This window comes from Littorina saxatilis, linkage group LG7 (genome assembly GCF_037325665.1).
Source record: "Littorina saxatilis isolate snail1 linkage group LG7, US_GU_Lsax_2.0, whole genome shotgun sequence".
Lineage (NCBI taxonomy): Eukaryota > Metazoa > Mollusca > Gastropoda > Littorinimorpha > Littorinidae > Littorina > Littorina saxatilis.
The window spans coordinates 40083288-40101870 of NC_090251.1; the positions used below are offsets into that span (position 1 = coordinate 40083288).

Below are 18583 nucleotides of genomic sequence, written 5' to 3' on the forward strand. Positions count from 1 at the left end.
AACTTCCTCGAACACTCGTATTTTTGCTCGAGTGGTGTATAACGTGTCTGACCGTTTTCCCCAGCCATTTCGGCAGGATTACTCCGTTTTCGGGGACTGCATGCTTGGTGTTTTCAATTGTGTTTATATATTACATCGAACTCTGACATGCGATTACAGGATTTCGTCCGTGCGTACCAGGTCTTGTGCTTGCCGATACACACGACCGGAGTTAGGAAAATCTATACACTTAACCCACCATACGCGGCTGGGATGCGAACACTCTATCTTTAAACATGGAAGTCCGACGTCTTATCTGCTAGTATATTACGCCCGTCCAATTAGAGTTTCAGTCTGAACCCTTCTTTGTTCTGTCGGCTATCCTGTCTATGAATTGTTTTTAATGCTTGTATGTTATTTCTTACGAGAAAACTTTTTATATGTAAAATGTTAAATTTTAATGTCTAATGTAAAGCGCTATGAGACTGCCATTTGGCGGTGAACAGCGCTATAAAAGAATGTTTTATTATTATTATTTAAGTTATTGAGACATCCCAGTGCACTAAGGGATTTAAAGAGCAAATCGAGAAAATTCATTATTGAACGAAGCGCATAGCGCTGAGTTCAATAATTATTTTCGAGATTTGCTCTGTAAATCCCTTAGTGCACTGGGATTGTTTCAATAACGATATTGTCAGTACCGCCAGAGAAAAAAGAAGATTCAAAACGCACATTTTGCAACGCGCATTTGGATAGGCGTAACTGTGTGGTCAGGTTTGTGTCAGATCTACTTTTGTGTGGGCTTTCTCAAGTGTGTCGTGATCTTTCATGGAGACCTCATTTAAACTCGGAGAAAGGACTGTGCTGATAGTTATTTGCGATTCGAAACCTTCATCGAGCTTCGACAGATTGACTGTGCAGAGTGTTGCCCCTTGCCAAGGTCCCCATCGTTTTATCGTTCACATTTGCCCAACATGTTAATTTGCTGAGCGGGATTTATGTCGTCTGCTAAGCTATGGCAATCGAACCACTGCACTGAGTCTCATTTCAAAAACAAAAATTGCTCGTCACGTTGCACTGAGTCTGCAAGCATGAGGCAGGCTGGTAATAAGTCTTATATATGGTAAGAACGTTCTAAACCCTACACGTTTTCGATTCCGATTGTTCTTGCTTGAAATAATAATTCGGAAAACATTCATTTACTGAACAGATGCAGTCGTATTTCAGTGTAGTCTGCTACGTGCTGTTCTAGCTGCTACACTTGTGTTTTCTGTTAGCTGCTGGGAATTGTATACTAACTCATCATTTGGTAATGTGGATAATAAGCTACATGCCACTAACATGGCATAATTATGAGAGGAATCTTCGCAAGTCGAAACTGAAAAATTAGACACAGCGGGTTCTATTTTTAGATCAGTGGCAACTGTGGCACAGGCACATGCAATCTGTCAGAAAAAAAACCACTTCTGCTTTAATTGAGAAGCAGGAAATTTATGGTCATAATCATTGGTATTGTGGAGAATATAAGCTACATGTCATTAATTAATTCTGAGGATGAGAGTACACTCTCGCTTAGGCAAAGGGCGGAAGAATACGCTCTGTGGAAAAGTTAGCGCACTCCAAGAGTGCGCTAACAGTTTTAGCGCATCGCCATTAGCCAATCAACTGGTTCACATCAGTCATGTGACACCAGTACTTACTGACAATTATTATTATTATTATTATTATTATTATTATTATTATTATTATTATTATTATTATTATTATTATTTAAGTTATTGAGACATCCCAGTGCACTAAGGGATTTATAGAGCAAATCGAGAAAATTCATTATTGAACGAAGCGCATAGCGCTGAGTTCAATAATTATTTTCGAGATTTGCTCTATAAATCCCTTAGTGCACTGGGATTGTTTCAATAACGATATTGTCAGTACCGCCAGAGAAAAAAGAAGATTCAAAAGGCGCACATTTTGCAACGCGCATTTGGATAGGCGTAACTGTGTGGTCAGGTTTGTGTCACTGGATCTACTTTTGTGTGGGCTGTCTCAGGTGTGTCGTGCTTTCGTCACACGCAAACTCTTGTTTTAATTTCTGTTGGTAAATTCCAGTGTAGCGTTAAGCTAAAAAGTGATGATCTTTCATAGAGACCTCATTTAAACTCGGAGAAAGGACTGTGCTCATAGTTATTTGCGATTCGAAACCTTCATCGAGCTTCGACAGATTGACTGTGCAGAGTGTTGCCCCTTGAATTGACTCCGGCCAAGGCCACGGTTAGCAGACTCGGATTTTCAAAGTAAATGTGGTATGTTTCTCGTGTTGTATCTTCACTCATCGGGGAGACTGGTACTATTATATATGAACCGTAAGAATGCTGTGAACCCTACACGTATTATGTCCCCATCGTTTGTTTGTTCACATTTGCCCAACATGTTAATTTGCTGCGAGGTTTATGTCGTCTGCTAGGGCGGCAAGGGCAAGCGAACCACGGCACTGCACTGCAGTCTCATTAATTTTCAAAAACAACAATTGCTCGTCTGCACGCATGAGGCAGGCTGGTAATAAGTTTTATACATGGTAAGAACGTTCTTAACCCTACACGTTTTCGATTCCGATTGTTCTTGCCTTGAAATAATAATTCGGAAACCATTCATTTACTGAACTGATGCAGTTGTATGTCAGTGTAATCTAGTCTGCTACGTATATATTCCAAATGCTGATCTAGCTGGTACGTTATCGGAATAACACTTGTGTTTTCTGTTAGCTGCTGGGAATTGTATACTAACTCATCATTTGGTAATGTGGATAATAAGCTACGGCATAATTATGAGAAGATTCTTAGCAAGTCGAAACTGAAAAATAGACACAGCGGGTTCTATTTTTAGATCAGTGGCAACTGTGGCACAGGCACATGCAATCTGTCAGAAAAAAACCACTTCTGCTTTAATTGAGAAGCAGGAAATTTATGGTATTTTGGTATTGTGGAGAATATAAGCTACATGTCATTAATTAATTCTGAGGATGAGAGCACAGTCTCGCTTAGGCAAAGGGCGGAAGAATACGCTCTGTGGAAAAGTTAGCGCACTCCAAGAGTGCGCTAACAGTTTTAGCGCATCGCCATTAGCCAATCAACTGGTTCACATCAGTCATGTGACACCAGTACTTACTGACAATTATTATTATTATTATTATTATTATTATTATTATTATTACTTCGCAAGGCTCAGAAGCTCGGACGCCTTGAGTGGGGTTGCTCAGTCTTCACGAGAATTATACAAACAGCCAGGTCGCACGCAGATCGCCAAGCCATAAACAAATCACGGCTGCTGCTATCAAACATATGATACGAAATCCCCAAAAAACAAGAATGGTAGGTGATTGGAACGTTTGTTATTGACAACATAAAACGTTGCATTTACATATGATGTTATATTTACATATACTGTCATTTAGATAATGTATCATACGACTGACTGAATGGGATTTGGGCAGCTTTCTCATCAAACAGCCTATGGAAGGATGCGATGTGAACACAAGAAAGCAGAGAATGAGAGTTACGCGGAATAATATCCCTTGCACAGCCACTGGACAGCAAGATTAATCATGTGGGAGACACCAACGCCATCGCGATTGTTTATGACTTTCTGACGGAAAGCCTTAGCAAGACCTACTACCAAAAGTGATGGACAAGACAAGATAAGACAAGACAAGACACATGCTGATGAGGTGTGCGGTTCAGGTGCGGTTTAGATGCAGGCGAGCAATATGTACACACGGCAAGCTCCGGAACAAACTCGCGTGCAGGAAACACAGATATCTACAAGAATTACATGTATAGATCTAGCTATAACAGGAACAACAACTACAATAACACTAAATCCAAAAACAAAGAGACTGCCAACGTTCCAAAATTAATTTAAAATATGTGTTTGTCTGTTCACTTAAAAGACCGTTGGGTCGAAATATCTGTGAATGTCTTGTTTTGTCAATAACAAACGTTCCAACAACCTACCTTTCTTGTTTTTTTTTAAATTTACAATAACACTAGCTGCAAAACAGTGACGAAGAAGTAGAAGACGAAGACGAAGAATAAAAAGAACAAGAAGAAGAAGAAGAAACACAAGAACAAGAACAAGAACAAGAGGAGAAACAAGAACAAGAACAACAAGTGCATAGGCAAGAAAAAGAAGAAGAAGAAGAAGAAGAAGAAGAAGAAGAAGAAGAAGAAAAAGAAGAAGAAGAAGAAGAAGAAGAAGAAGAAGAAGAAGAAGATGAACAACAACAACAACAACAACAACAACAACAACAACAACAACAACAACTGCTGCTGCAGTTGCTCTCCCTCCTCCTCTTACCACTACAACTACTACTACTCACGAGCACCAGGTGGAGGCATCAAACAAAGCGCTGGGGTCAGGAGAGGAGACGAGGACGATGCCGGACGTGCAGGTTCTAAACTCGGGACACATGTTGAGCACACGATTGCCAAGCACTGCACGTGAGACACATAACACAATATAGAGCATATGGTGGGGTGTTTTTATTAGGGGGGGGGGGGGAGGGGGGAAGGGAGGGGGGGGGGGCAGAGTCAGAGAAGGACGAACTGATTAGAAGAATGATGTTTCTCTTTTGAGCAAATAGCAATTAATGCAGACCCAGACACAGATGCAAACAGACACACAGACAGACATACACACAGACAGACGTACTGACGGACATACACGCACACAGACACACGCACGCAGCCACACATCGTACAGACAAGTACACAGACAGACAGACACACGCGAGCACACACACACGCACACACACACACACACACTCACACACACACACACACACACACACACACACACACACACACACACACAAACACACACACACACACGCGCGCGCACACACACCTTTATACACACACCTGTGTGCGCGGATGAACACACATGCTTGTTTTTTTCCCTCAATCAAGGCTGGCTTTGTCAAGCTGATACTTACACGTCACTTTGACCAAAAAAACCAGCCAATAACCAAACGAATAACCGCGAAAAAACACAACTACTTTATGAACGTCTTCTTCTTCTTCTTCGTTCGCTCAGACAGGCACTCCGGTCCAGCGAACCAATGCCGCAGTTTGTTGAAGGATCGCGGATCTCCACAGGACCGTAGAGACTTGATGAACACGGATGGGATGTTGCAGTACTTCTTCTTCTTCAGCGTTCCAGAATTGTCTGGTTACGTGTGAGCTCGTTTTCCCATTTGGATTCCCCAAACTATACTCTGAGAGCATAGTCAGCTTCACTCCGCTTTCGTTGAGTAGGCATGCTGGGCATTTTTGTGTTTCCATAACCCACCGAACTCTGACATGGATTACAGGATCTTTTCCGTGCGCACTTGGTCTTGTGCTTGCGTGTACACACGAAGGGGGTTAAGTCACTCGGAAAACATCTCCACTCTTAACCCACCGGCACCAGGCGGCAGCGACCGGGATTCGAACTCACGACCTCCCGATTAGGAGGCCGACGTCTTACCACCACGCCACTTCGCCCGTTGCAGTACAAAGGTTGATTGAAAAGTTTATAAAGCCTGTCATTAATTGAGCGAAGTATGCTTCGCGAAGCTGGCCGCAAGGAGGTTTAGCACTGAGTTGTCGGTAAAAAGACTTCGTGAAGTCTTCTCGAAGTCGACTTCGGCCTTAATAAAGGACCGCTGTTATCCTAATCGGAGGAAGTTAATCCGACTTACAGTTCTTGCAGTAGCGACCCGTGAGTTCGCCGAGCCGAGAGAAGTCAACACTGGTGTCTCCAGGGGGGATCTTGCACTGTGTAAGGCTGTCTTCTACGCAGGGAAAATAGGACTGCAGACTCCTGAAAAATTACCAGCAGTACCACAAAATAAGAACAATGTGAATCAAAAAACAAGAAAGGTAAGTTGTTGGAACGTTTGTTATAAAACAATACATTCACAGATAGTTCGACCCAACGGCCTTTTAAGTAAACAGACAAACAAATATTCACACCATTTTTGAGTCACTTGAGAAAAAGTGACTCTATGTAATCGGTCAGTGTTAGTCTGTCCGGCCGGCCGTCCGGCCGGCCGTCCGGCCGGCCGTCCGTAGACACCACCTTAACGTTGGACTTTTCTCGGAAACTATCAAAGCGATCCGGCTCATATTTTGTTTAGTCGTGACCTCCAATGACCTCTACACTTTAACGATGGTTTCGTTGACCTTTGACTTTTTTCAAGGTCACAGGTCAGCGTCAAAGGAAAAATTAGACATTTTATATATTTGACAAAGTTCATCGGATGTGATTGAAACTTTGTAGGATTATTCTTTACATCAAAGTATTTACATCTGTAGCCTTTTACGAACGTTATCAGAAAAACAAGGGAGATAACTAGCCTTTTCTGTTCGGCAACACACAACTTAACGTTGGGTTTTTCTCGGAAACTATAAAAGTGACCGGGCTCAAATTTTATGTGAACGTGACTCATTGTGTTGTGAATAGCAATTTCTTCCTGTCCATCTGATGCCTCATATAATATTCAGAACTGCGAAAGTGACTCGATCGAGCGTTTGCTCTTCTTGTTTATTTTTTATTTTTTAAGAACAATGTGGTAAAAGTAAAATTAAAAGTTCTCCTCCGTGGACTCCTGCATAATTCAAGTGGTTTAACAGACACTCTGATAATATTGATGTCGACAGTAGAATTAAAAGGTTATCTTCCACACGGGGAAGATTATGACTGCTGAGAAAAGCCCCTAATGCCACAAACACATCTGAGAGATTGATCTGCTTCTGAAAATGTTTGGCAACAGTACAATGACAATATACAACTTCTACATTGTTTTAGATTTTTTTTAAAAAGAAGAAGAAAAAAAGAAGAAAAGAATACACTATTGCAGGCATCCATTCAGCGCAGAGAGAAAATACAGCAGAATCCTGATAACAGTGTTATTGAAAAAAAAGTTAAACAAAATTAAGACACATCAAACACGGTATTCTTATTACTTCTTTCTGTCGCTCAAAACAAGGGAACACAGACCTCCGACCACTCACAGATAAGGAAGCTTTACGAGTAACATAACTTCACCGAAAATAATAGTTTCACCAGAGAAAGACATTTGAGACAATGACAAAAGGTGACGTTTTCATGTCAGTATGTCCCAAATGACCGTACCAACACATTTTTCAATCTATCAAATCTGTTTTCGTTCTATTTTTTTCTAATAACATGCGTTAACAATTGATTGTCTAATGGAACGGAGGAGCACAACAAGTGTAACACATCTTCCACTTTCATGTCAGTGTGTCCCATGCAACATACATTTGCCAAACAGCTATGCGTGCACAGATTATTAGTTAGTGGTATAGAAAATACTGATCAAAAATTGAAGTCAGTTGTCCGATCCATTTTCTACCAAATATTATTTGTTTATTCTTTTGGCAATGGTGAAATGTCAGCAATCGTGTGTCGTTCGGGACAGTGGACATGACACCTGACCTTTTGTCACTGTCTCATTTACTTACTTGCACAATCGACTGGAGCCAGTTGGAGTCGCTGAGGGAATGAAGCCACGTCCAAACTCGCTCAGACACACCTGCAGTGGTTTACAGGCCAGCAGTCTCTGGTATTCTGAACGATTACACCAATTCTATGTAAATGCAATGGACTACAGGACAACAGTTTTGAGCAAGAAAACAGACAAACAAACAAACGTACTCTCTCTCTCTCTCTCTCTCTCTCTCTCTCTCTCTCTCTCTCTCTCTCTCTCCGTCTCCCCCGCCCCCACCCCCCACCCCCCGACGACACCAAATACACATGAAACGCCACCTTGGTCACACTGCAGGGCAAACTGTTCTTTCATAATCCTGACCGAGGCGAGAGGCTGAGCCATGTGACGACCACAGTCGCTGAACAGGGGTTGCACACAGTTCGAGTACGCTGTCACTGAGCTGCAAGCATAATTTTTATCACATAAACCGATGAGGAGAAGAATGCAAGGGGGGAGGTGAGGGTGGGGGTGGGGGGTCGGGGGTAGATTGGCACACGATGCTTCATTTACCGCCACAAGAAACATGATTACATTCAGTGTCTTACCATTGCCTCGGTCGACTTCATTTATGAAGAGAAAATACGCAACATCAGAACAGAGTAGGAGTAGAACATGCATCGTGTTATTATGTACGATTATGCCTTTGATTGTTGGCTTTGTGTTATGAGTAACTCGATGTGGTGCCAAAAGACAAATTCTATGTTTATGTACTGTACAATGAAAATGGACATTAAAGTATTCTTTTCTTATCTTATCTTATCTAATCTGATCTGATCTGATCTGATCTGATCTGATCTGATCTGATCTGATCTGATCTTATCTTATCTTATCTTATCTTATCTTATCTTATCTTATCTTATCTTATCTTATCCTATCTTTTCTTATCTTTTCTTATCTTACCTTATCTTTTCTTATCTTATCTTATCTTATCTTATCTTATCTTATGTACAGAGACCATCCTGTGTAGGATGTAAAACGTTGCTTTATTGAAATGGATCACAACGGTTTAATTCAGCTTTTTTCGGATTGTCCGCTCTCTGCATCTCTCAAAGGAAGTTCCAGGGACTGAGACACACATACCGCCTGTCATTAACTGGGCGAAGTCGACTACGCGAAGTGCACTTCGCGAAGCTGGCCGCACGAAGCTGGCCGCACGAAGCTTTAGATCTGAGGTTTCGGCATAACAAAAACACAGACTTCGCGAAGTCTTCCCGGAGTCGACTTCGGACTCAATTAAAGACGGACTTGAGAACTAGGCGCTGTACCTGCAGATTCCATCCATGTTGCCCGAGTGCATAGCGGGGAAGTAGGTGCTGTTGAACTGATCGTAGCACAGCTGGAAGTCGCTCACACACTGCGCAGCTTGTAGGCCGCCATCTGAAGACATGAGTAGACATTTTAGAAACGATTCAAAATGATAACGAAATACACAGACAAACAAAGACAAAGACGAGAACTGACAATTGAAGAGGGGAGAAGAAAACAGCAGACAATAAAGACACACAGAGAGAAAGAAGAGAAACGACAAGTAACAGATAGAAGAAAACAACAGAAAATAAACACACATTGACACAGCTATAGAGAAAGAACAAGACAAAGAAAGAAGAACGAAGAAAACAACAGAAACGTAGTAGTAGTAGTAGTAGTAGTAGTAGTAGTAGTAGTAGTGGTTGTAGTAGTAGTAGTAGTAGTAGTAGTAGTGGCAGTAGTATAATTAGTAGTAGTAGCAGTAGTAATATGTGGTAACAGTAGTACAAGTTGTTGTAATAGCAGTAGCAGTACTTGTGTACTTGTGTAAGGAGTAATGCCATGTGGTGCTAACAGACATACTTCCATGTTTTTGTACAATTAAAATGGACATTAAAGTATTCTTATCTTTTCTTATCTTACCTGCTCCACAGTAGACGGAGTACTGATGCTTGAGTGTGAAGATGCCTGAAATTGCTTGCTGCGTGTAGCGTTGACAGTCCTGTCTCTTGTGCACCGTGTTCAGACACTGAGAGTACGTCTCCACGGTACTGTGCAACAGAGTCATGGCAACACCAGGGTAAAGAAACAACCAAAAAGAACGATCGTTTACATAATAAAAACAAACAAGTATAAATGGTACTGTGGGACAGAGTCATGGCAACACCAGGGTAAAGAAACAACCAAAAAGAACGATCGTTTACATAATAAAAACAAACAAGTATAAATGGTACTGTGGGACAGAGTCATGGCAACACCAGGGTAAAGAAATACCCAAAAGAACGATCGTTTACAGAATAATAACAAACAAGTATAAATGGTACTGTGGGACAGAGTCATGGCAACACCAGGGTAAAGAAATACCCAAAAGAACGATCGTTTACAGAATAATAACAAACAAGTCTAAATGGTACTGTGCAGCAGAGTCATGGCAACACCAGGGTAAAGAAATACCCAAAAGAACGATCGTTTACAGAATAATAACAAACAAGTCTAAATGGTACTGTGCAGCAGAGTCATGGCAACACCAGGGTAAAGAGGTACCAAAAAGAACGATCGTTTACAGAATAATAACAAACAAGTCTAAATGGTACTGTGGGACAGAGTCATGGCAACACCAGGGTAAAGAGGTACCAAAAAGAACGATCGTTTACAGAATAATAACAAACAAGTCTAAATGGTACTGTGCAACAGAGTCATGGCAACACCAGGGTAAAGAAACAACCAAAAAGAACGATCGTTTACATAATAAAAACAAACAAGTCTAAATGGTACTGTGCAACAGAGTCATGGCAACACCAGGGTAAAGAGGTACCAAAAAGAACGATCGTTTACATAATAAAAACAAACAAGTATAAATGGTACTGTGGGACAGAGTCATGGCAACACCAGGGTAAAGAAATACCCAAAAGAACGATCGTTTACAGAATAATAACAAACAAGTCTAAATGGTACTGTGCAACAGAGTCATGGCAACACCAGGGTAAAGAAACAACCAAAAAGAACGATCGTTTACATAATAAAAACAAACAAGTCTAAATGGTACTGTGCAACAGAGTCATGGCAACACCATGGTAAAGAGGTTCCAAAAAGAACGATCGTGTACATGATAAAATAAAATACAAAACAAGCAAGGTATTTTATAGGAACGTTTAATTGTGACAAAACAGAACTTAAAGGCGGTCCTTTATTGCACTCACAGTCGACTTTGCAAATTATTTTTACCGAAAACTCAGTGTTAAAGTTTCGTGCGGCGAGCGTCGTGAAGTCGACTTTGCAAATTATTTTTACCGAAAACTCAGTGTTAAAGTTTCGTGCGGCGAGCGTCGTGAAGTCGACTTTGCTCAGTTAAGGAAAGGTTTTACGGTCACTGATCTTCGACCCAGCGATCTCTTCAGTTGACAGACAGACGAAAACTTATAACAGGCTACAAAAAATAAACTTATCTGACAAATTGTCCAGAAACTCGTTCGAAAGACACAAGCAAGACTGAGAATGATCGTGTACATGTATGATAATGTATCGATTACTAGATGATTACCCGCTTCGCCGGGTGGATCGCGAGACAGAGTATGCAGCGTGGCGGTTCGCACCGGCTTCGCCGGGATGATCGCGAGACGGAGTATGCAGCGTGGCGGTTCGCCGGCTTCGCCGGGTTAGAGCACGTGTTGACGTGATTGACGCCACACGAAGGAAGGGAGATAAACGCGCAAAACACTGGAGAAGATAAGGAAGAGTTACTGGAAATGGATCTACAGAAAAACCAAAATCGGTTCACCGCGCCGCGCTTAGAGCTCGTGTTGAAAATGTTCATCGACCAGATTGTGTCCGGGGTCTACCTGAATATGCCCACCAAATTTGAAGCAGATCCATCGAGAACTTTGGCCGTGCATCGCGAAGTGACAGACAGACAGACAGACACACACACACAAGCCGTAAAAAACGTTGGATTTCTCTTCTCTGATCCATGTTTCGTCAGCGGCCCCACAACAAGTCATATTAAGCAGCTGGCCGAGATTACACAAGAATGCGCGTTCAATCATAAATACTAAGTAGAACTGCCAGAAGTGCAGGTGGCTGATTACACACAACGTGACCCGAATTTCCCAGTACTGGGATTATTATTATTATTATTATTATTATTATTATTATTATTATTGTGATCATTTTTATGCGCCTAATCTAAATACAGTGGACGCCGCTTAATAAAACCGCGGTTAATAGAGCCAGCCGCTTATAAAAGCCGATTTCAGACGGTCCGGATTTATCACTATATCTTATGTATTAGAAAAAGCCGGTTAATAAAACCAACCCGCCGCTTATTAAAGCCAGTTTTCTCAGAGAAATCACGTAGTTTGTGACTAAAACTCACATTATCTTGTTCTGATGTGGAAGACGACCAACAAACAAACACTCATAAAATCGTTCTTCTCTGACGAGTAATGGTTCGTGACGGTGACAGTGAAATTATTGATGTACCGAAGTGATCAAAGTACACGTACATGTACATAATTAAAACAAAAGTTCAACATCCTTCGTGAAGTTTTGTTTAGATTCAAACAAGTGTAAATGACGAAAGAAAGTGACTGAGTGACGTAAACAAAAGATTTTTTTTTTTTCGAAAATGACGTATTCCTGGACCGTCGGTTAATAAATCCGCCGCTTATTAAAGCCATTTTTCGTCGGTCCAGAAGTGGTTTTATTAAGCGGCGACCACTGTATAGCCCAAAGCGCTTACATATTAATTTATGCCGTTTGAAATAGAATTTTTTACAGACAGACAGACAAACAGACATTTTTTACACACAATATATATATATAACGCATTCACATCGGCCAGTAAAGCTCAGTAGCCTATTAGGCGAGCATTCACCTTTCACGACCTTTATTCCAAGTCAAACGGGTATTTTGGTGGACATTTTTATCTATGCCTATACAATTTTGCCAGGAAAGACCCTTTTGTCAATCGTGGGATCTTTAACGTGCACACCCCAAGGGAAGGGACCTCGGATTTTCGTCTCATCCGAAAGACTAGCACTTGAACCCACCACCTAGGTTAGGAAAGGGGGGAGAAAATTGCGGCCTGACCCAGGGTCGAACACGCAACCTCTCGCTTCCGAGCGCAAGTGCGTTACCACTCGGCCACCCAGTCCTATAAAGTAATATAATGAAAATAAAAACTGTAACAAAATATGTCCGCGTTGATCTGTTCTGATGTAAAATTGTGCCTCTTCTTGTGTGAGTGGCGAGTTTAACGAGAACTGTACCAAACAGACGTTGGAAACAATATTGCCTCAAATTTCAAAAATATGTTTTCAGTCGCAAAAATAATTCATTTTAGTACTTCAAACAACCTACCCCGGATAACTTTATCATCTCAGTATACATATATTTGGTATATTTGTCACAAACTGACAACGTTGTTTCCGTTTTCTGTCAACCCAACGCAGAGAAAGAAAGAAAACACACAAATACCTGCAAATATCTGTCAGTACGAAATCATTGACAGCTGGGATGAAGGTTTCGTTGAATCGGCTGTAGCAGTCCATTGTGTCATTCACACACTCTGTCACGGCTTGGTGGCTTGAAGCACCTGCAAGCAAAACAATATTACAAGCTGATTAAACGGCTTCTACCATTAAACGACCATGGTAAAGAGTGAGGTTACTTTTAAACTGGCAAACTAGTCCGATACAATGTTAATATCCAAGTTAATTAAACAATACACATCGATTAAGGCTACTAGTTCTTACAAAATATTCAAAACACAAATTTTCGCGAGAACGGCTTCTGCCATTACACTTCCATGGTAAAGAGTGAATTGAAGTTACTTTTCAACTGGCAAACTAGTCGATGCAATGTTAATATCCAAGTCAATTAGTCAATACACATCGATTAAGGCCAACCTTTGTTGCTACCAGTTCTCAAAAATATTCAATCAATCAATCAATGAGGCTTATATCGCGCATATTCCGTGGGTACAGTTCTAGGCGCTCTGCAGTGATGCCGTGTGAGATGAAATTTTATACGGCCAGTAATTGCAGCCATTTCGGCGCATATTTACCTTTCACGGCCTATTATTCCAAGTCACACGGGTATAGGTAGACAATTATTAACTGTGCCTAAGCAATTTTGCCAGGAAAGACCCTTTTGTCAATCGTGGGATCTTTAACGTGCACACCCAATGTAGTGTACACGGGGAGGGGGGGGGGGGGGGGGTGGGGTTCGGACACCGAAGAGAGTCTGCACACAAAGTTGACTCTGAAATAAATTTCCGCCGAACCTGGGATCGAACTCACGCTGACAGCGGCCAACTGAATACAAATCCAGCGCGCTACCAACTGAGCTATATCAACACACACATTTTCCAGATAACGGTTTCTGCCATTACACTTCCATGGTAAAAAGTGAGGTTACTTTTAAACTGGCAAACTAGTCCGATACAATGTTAATATCCAAGTCAATTAGTCAATACACATCGAGTAAGGCCAATCTATTTTGATACCAGTTCTCCGGCAAAATGTTCAAAACACTAATTGTTGCGACATGTTTTGGAAAGGATAAACGTTTCAAGCACATTACTAATAGTCAACGAAAACACCCTGAGGATGTCTAGTAAATCTTGTTCAGAAAATGACAACAAATGTGAATTACAATACACTCCATATCACAATACTTAATAAAGCCAAACTAGTAACTTAACAATGTTTTGTTCGGTTATATTTTATCATTTAAGGGAAACAAATAAACAATAGAGCTCAAGCCGGCATCCAGCCCAAATGAGTGTTGCAAAAAGTAGCATACTAAACCATAAATCGCATACAAAAAATATATAACTGATTTCAATCAAGGAAATTAATTCGGCAAGAACATTCAATTCAACACATAAAGTGGCTACGCTGTACAACTTTAGTTTGTACCAAGTGAAATATACTAGTGTTCAATGGAAAAGCCATTAAAAAGATCTGTGGTGATCCACACGATGGTTTACATGCAAAGGGAGGTTTCTTTAAAATGTATGGTTCACAGCGGTCCTATTGCTTTATCCCTCAAACTAATCCCAAGCAGTCAATGCGTATATTTCTCGGTCAACAATGAACTTCAAGACCCAACATTGATTATACATGCGTTAGTTGAACTCTGCAAAGAAGGGGGGGGGGGGGGGGGGGGGAGGGAGGGGAAAGAACATATATTTGGTTCTCTGATATTCCTTGCTGAAATGGAAATGGCTTAACTGCCACCAGATGTCGCTTATTACCCCAAAAAACAAAAGACGATGCGCGTTATAAAATAATGAACACATGGAGAATAGTTCAAGAGTAGTAGACATAGCAACATTCCAAATTATGGTAAACATGCCAATTTAGGTCTCGGGGGAAAAATATTCATATGTGACCCTCCACCACGGAATGAGTCGCATGTCACCTTTGCATGATTTTCATATTTGTACATTTTCTTAAAGAGTTTCTTATGCTCTATCCAGTGGTGAAAACCGTTTTAGAAAAGAGCGAAAACTTTTCGAGTTATAAGCCTGTGACTAATGTGACCGTCACACTGTTACCAGACACTCCCCGGACTGATATTAAGCCTAGCGCAGAACCGCGCGAGGTGACATGCGACTCATTTCGTGGTGGAGGGTCACATATTCCTAAAAGCGTACATATGTTTGATTAAATGACGGACAGAATTCTGCAAGGAAGAAGCTGATAGTAGAACACAAAAAAACCCCCACTTACCTTGATCTTTAAAAGAAAAAAAGAAAAAAAACCTAAGATTCTCTCGATAAATAAAAGACGCACGAATATTGAACTAGAACATTAAACTAGAAGGTACGGTCATATTTTCGAAATGCAAGGACAATGCAGCAAATCACGTGATGTTAGGCGAAATAAAGCTCGTTACACAGTTAAAATGCTTAACCTTTTAAAAAGCAATGTATGGCATCTTTGACTTGCTACAGTGTTAATAGGTAAGTTTTCAACAGCCAGGCTTGTCCATTTAGCACATATTGCCATTCGGTTAATAAGATTATGTTTAAAACAAATACTTGCAGTAGTGTATCTAACTAACAGAGCAACCATGTTCCAAATTGCATGAATTATGTATTAGCTTACCAAACATTCGCAGAAGACTGAGACTGCCATTTCTGTTGGTCATGTGAGCTTATAAACAAAAGTGTGTCAGTTGTAAATTTGAATGCAAATGTGGAACTGTTGGTCTGTTTAATATTTGTGTCTTGTTCGTGTGGGTCGAGACTAAAGATAAGTAAACAATCAGTAGTCATTAGGCACACCAATTAAATTGGTTAGACCACGACAACATGGTAACAGTTTGATGGCGAACTTGAGAATAACGCCAATGTTCAATATGTGTTGTCAAAACATTAGACTAAGATATAACAAGAACACACACACACACACACACACACACACACACACACACACACACACACACACACACACACACACACACACACATACACACACACACACACACACAAACACACACTCATACACATACTCGTACATAATACAACAATAAGAAACAGAACAAACAAATATACATGAACAAAATCAGTCGAGAGGATGGACTAGCTAGCCGTTCTTATCACGTCTCACATTATCTGTGATAAAGCTGAAACCTGAACATTCAATAGTCTGTACAAATTGACCAGCCCAAATTCTAGCCACCCCTCTCCCCTTCCCCATGCACAGACCTACGGTATTCTATGGTGTGATTAAGTTTGATACATGATCGACAATGCCTCACATGCCTGAAAGTGGCGAGTATTTTACTCGCCATGGCGACTAGAAACATATGTAACTGGCGACAAGAAATGTTCATCTACTCGCCAAATTCGAGTAAAGTTGCTGGAACAAATTGTTGGTTTGGCTAGTTAAGTTTACTCTCTGGCTAGTACATTTTCAGAACCACTAGCCAAAGGCTAGTACACCATTTTGGGGGACTTTCAGGGCTGCCTCCGAATATAAACCGTGTTACTCTCAGCCGAGCCTCGAGCGAGGGCGTTCATATTCTTACCTCCTGTCCAGTAGTCAACAATACACACTTAAAGACACTTTCCTGCATTACCTGATCTTTTCCGCGCGTACCTGGTCGTGTGCTTACATTTACACACGAAGGGGGATAAGGAGCAAGCAGGTGAGCACATAAGTTAACCTTGAAGATCAGAAAGATATCTTAAATCACCTGGCGCGGCCGGGATTCGAACACTCTACCTTCCGCATGGGAGGCGGACGTCTTACCCGCTAGGCTATTGCGCCCGCGGAATGTCAGAGATCTATTCGGGCTATGTGAGATTAGAGGATATTTCAAGTTGAGCTTATACCAGCCCTCAACCGCCTGTCTGCTTTTGTGTTTGTTTGGCTGAAATATTTAGTTGTTTGCTCTCGTGAATCCAACCAAATAACCGATTTTGAACAGGAAGCAGCCAGGGTGCTGAATTGCAATATGTGTCTAAATGGAATTATGCTTTAATACCACGTAAACGCTATAACTCATCTGTGGTGGATTACATAATCCGTATGCACAAGAAGGGGACATTGTTCATACGGAACGTGACCAGAAGTGTGAGCAACGTGTACTGAATATCCTGTCAGTCATACGAAGGTTACAGGAGGACAAAGCCAAACTGTCTACATGACAAGGTGGGTGTCACCTACGGAAATGTTAGACGATGTCCTACCCTAGGCGATGCACACAAAATAAGATTGACAATGAACACCTTCAGTACACAACGTATACACAACACACAAAAACACACCACTGGTGTATATTTGGTTTTGTGCAATTATTGGTCACCCAAGTGGTCACTGAGACCGAACAGCTAAAGTCCCTGCATAAATAACCAATGCTGTATATTTGTCGTGCGCATTATATTTTCAAGAAGGGTAACTATGAGTTTTACAATTTACCTGCCGAGGCACAACACCAGTAGCTGCTTGATCTTGGCATAACAAATCTAAAGAGAACATCCAACTTGAAGAGCTGACCGAAAAAATACTACATAAAAATGAGCATGCTAACATGAAAATCCTTGAAAACAATAGAAGGAAACGTCAACTCTGCATCTCCGTTGTGGTGGATCAGCATGTACCGAAGGAGATAGATGACTTCATTATTGTTACAACCATTTTGTATTTTAATTTCTTTATTGTGCAATTGCTGGGACATTCGAATGGCTTCCACCCAGTGAAAAATAACCAGCAACAGAGTTTACCAATTTCGTTCATAAATGCCTCAAACCTCAAGAATCAATCACGTTAATAATATATTATACGACTGAAGACAACTAAACAAAGCGAGACGCCCATTCTATATAGAATTGTCCTTTCAGATGAAAACGCTGACGTCAAAAAGCTAGTCAAACCCCGACAAGACGCGTCACGATACGAATAAGGACGTCATGTACAAGTCATACCCCTTCTTTAAAAAAAAAAAGTAGTCCTAAAAAATGACAACGATTTTCGAAAAAAAAGTTTGTCTCGGTGGTAATATCATCAGGGGAACAATACTGGTAAGGCCTGGCGCTCACCTATGTAACTTCAGCAAGACAGACGACGCACTGCAGATTATCCCAGCCCGCTACACGTTGCGTGAAAGGAAAACAGGCCAAGTACTCGTCATAATCCCGATCGCAGCATCAATAATGTGCAGTGCGTCGTCTGTGCCGCTGAAACTGCGCAGGTATATGCTGCCCTTAAGGTTATCACTAGGCTGTGCATGTGTAGATATTGAACATGATGGTTTATAGAATCATACCTGAGCAGACGTACGAGTATTGCATCTGCATGCTCCTGATATTGTTGATGGCTTGAGCCATGAACTGGCCGCAATCTGGTATCATCTCTTCAAGGCACATGGTGTAGTTGTCAAGGGATCTGAAGCAGACACAAACAAGCGAATAAGACTCAACATAAAGCGTTTCTTTTTTCCCCCGGAGTTCCTTGCTGTAATCGCTTTCCATCTGTTGGTTTCTTTGGCGGAAAAAAAGCGTCGCATGAATACATTATTTTTTGTCTTATCGTATTTCACATATGCCATAGTTCACTTAGGTTTGGACCGTATTGT

The 18583-nt window shown here is 41.2% G+C and overlaps 1 protein-coding gene across 3 annotated transcripts in view; it reads right to left on the bottom strand.

The window, feature by feature from the left end:
* LOC138971456 (uncharacterized) overlaps positions 1-18583 on the bottom strand; it is a 36682-nt gene that overhangs the window by 4717 nt on the left and 13382 nt on the right. For 2 of the 3 annotated variants that reach the window (XM_070344185.1, XM_070344182.1), the window contains exons 6-14: positions 18275-18393; positions 15610-15657; positions 12971-13088; positions 9419-9546; positions 8794-8905; positions 7807-7928; positions 7503-7608; positions 5717-5838; positions 4355-4469 (exon numbers count right to left, since the gene is read on the bottom strand). In XM_070344185.1, coding sequence (XP_070200286.1) covers positions 4355-4469; positions 5717-5838; positions 7503-7608; positions 7807-7928; positions 8794-8905; positions 9419-9546; positions 12971-13088; positions 15610-15657; positions 18275-18393 — 990 coding nt within the window. The remainder of the gene's footprint in view (positions 1-4354; positions 4470-5716; positions 5839-7502; positions 7609-7806; positions 7929-8793; positions 8906-9418; positions 9547-12970; positions 13089-15609; positions 15658-18274; positions 18394-18583) is intronic. The other variant, XM_070344184.1, reaches the window with a different exon arrangement.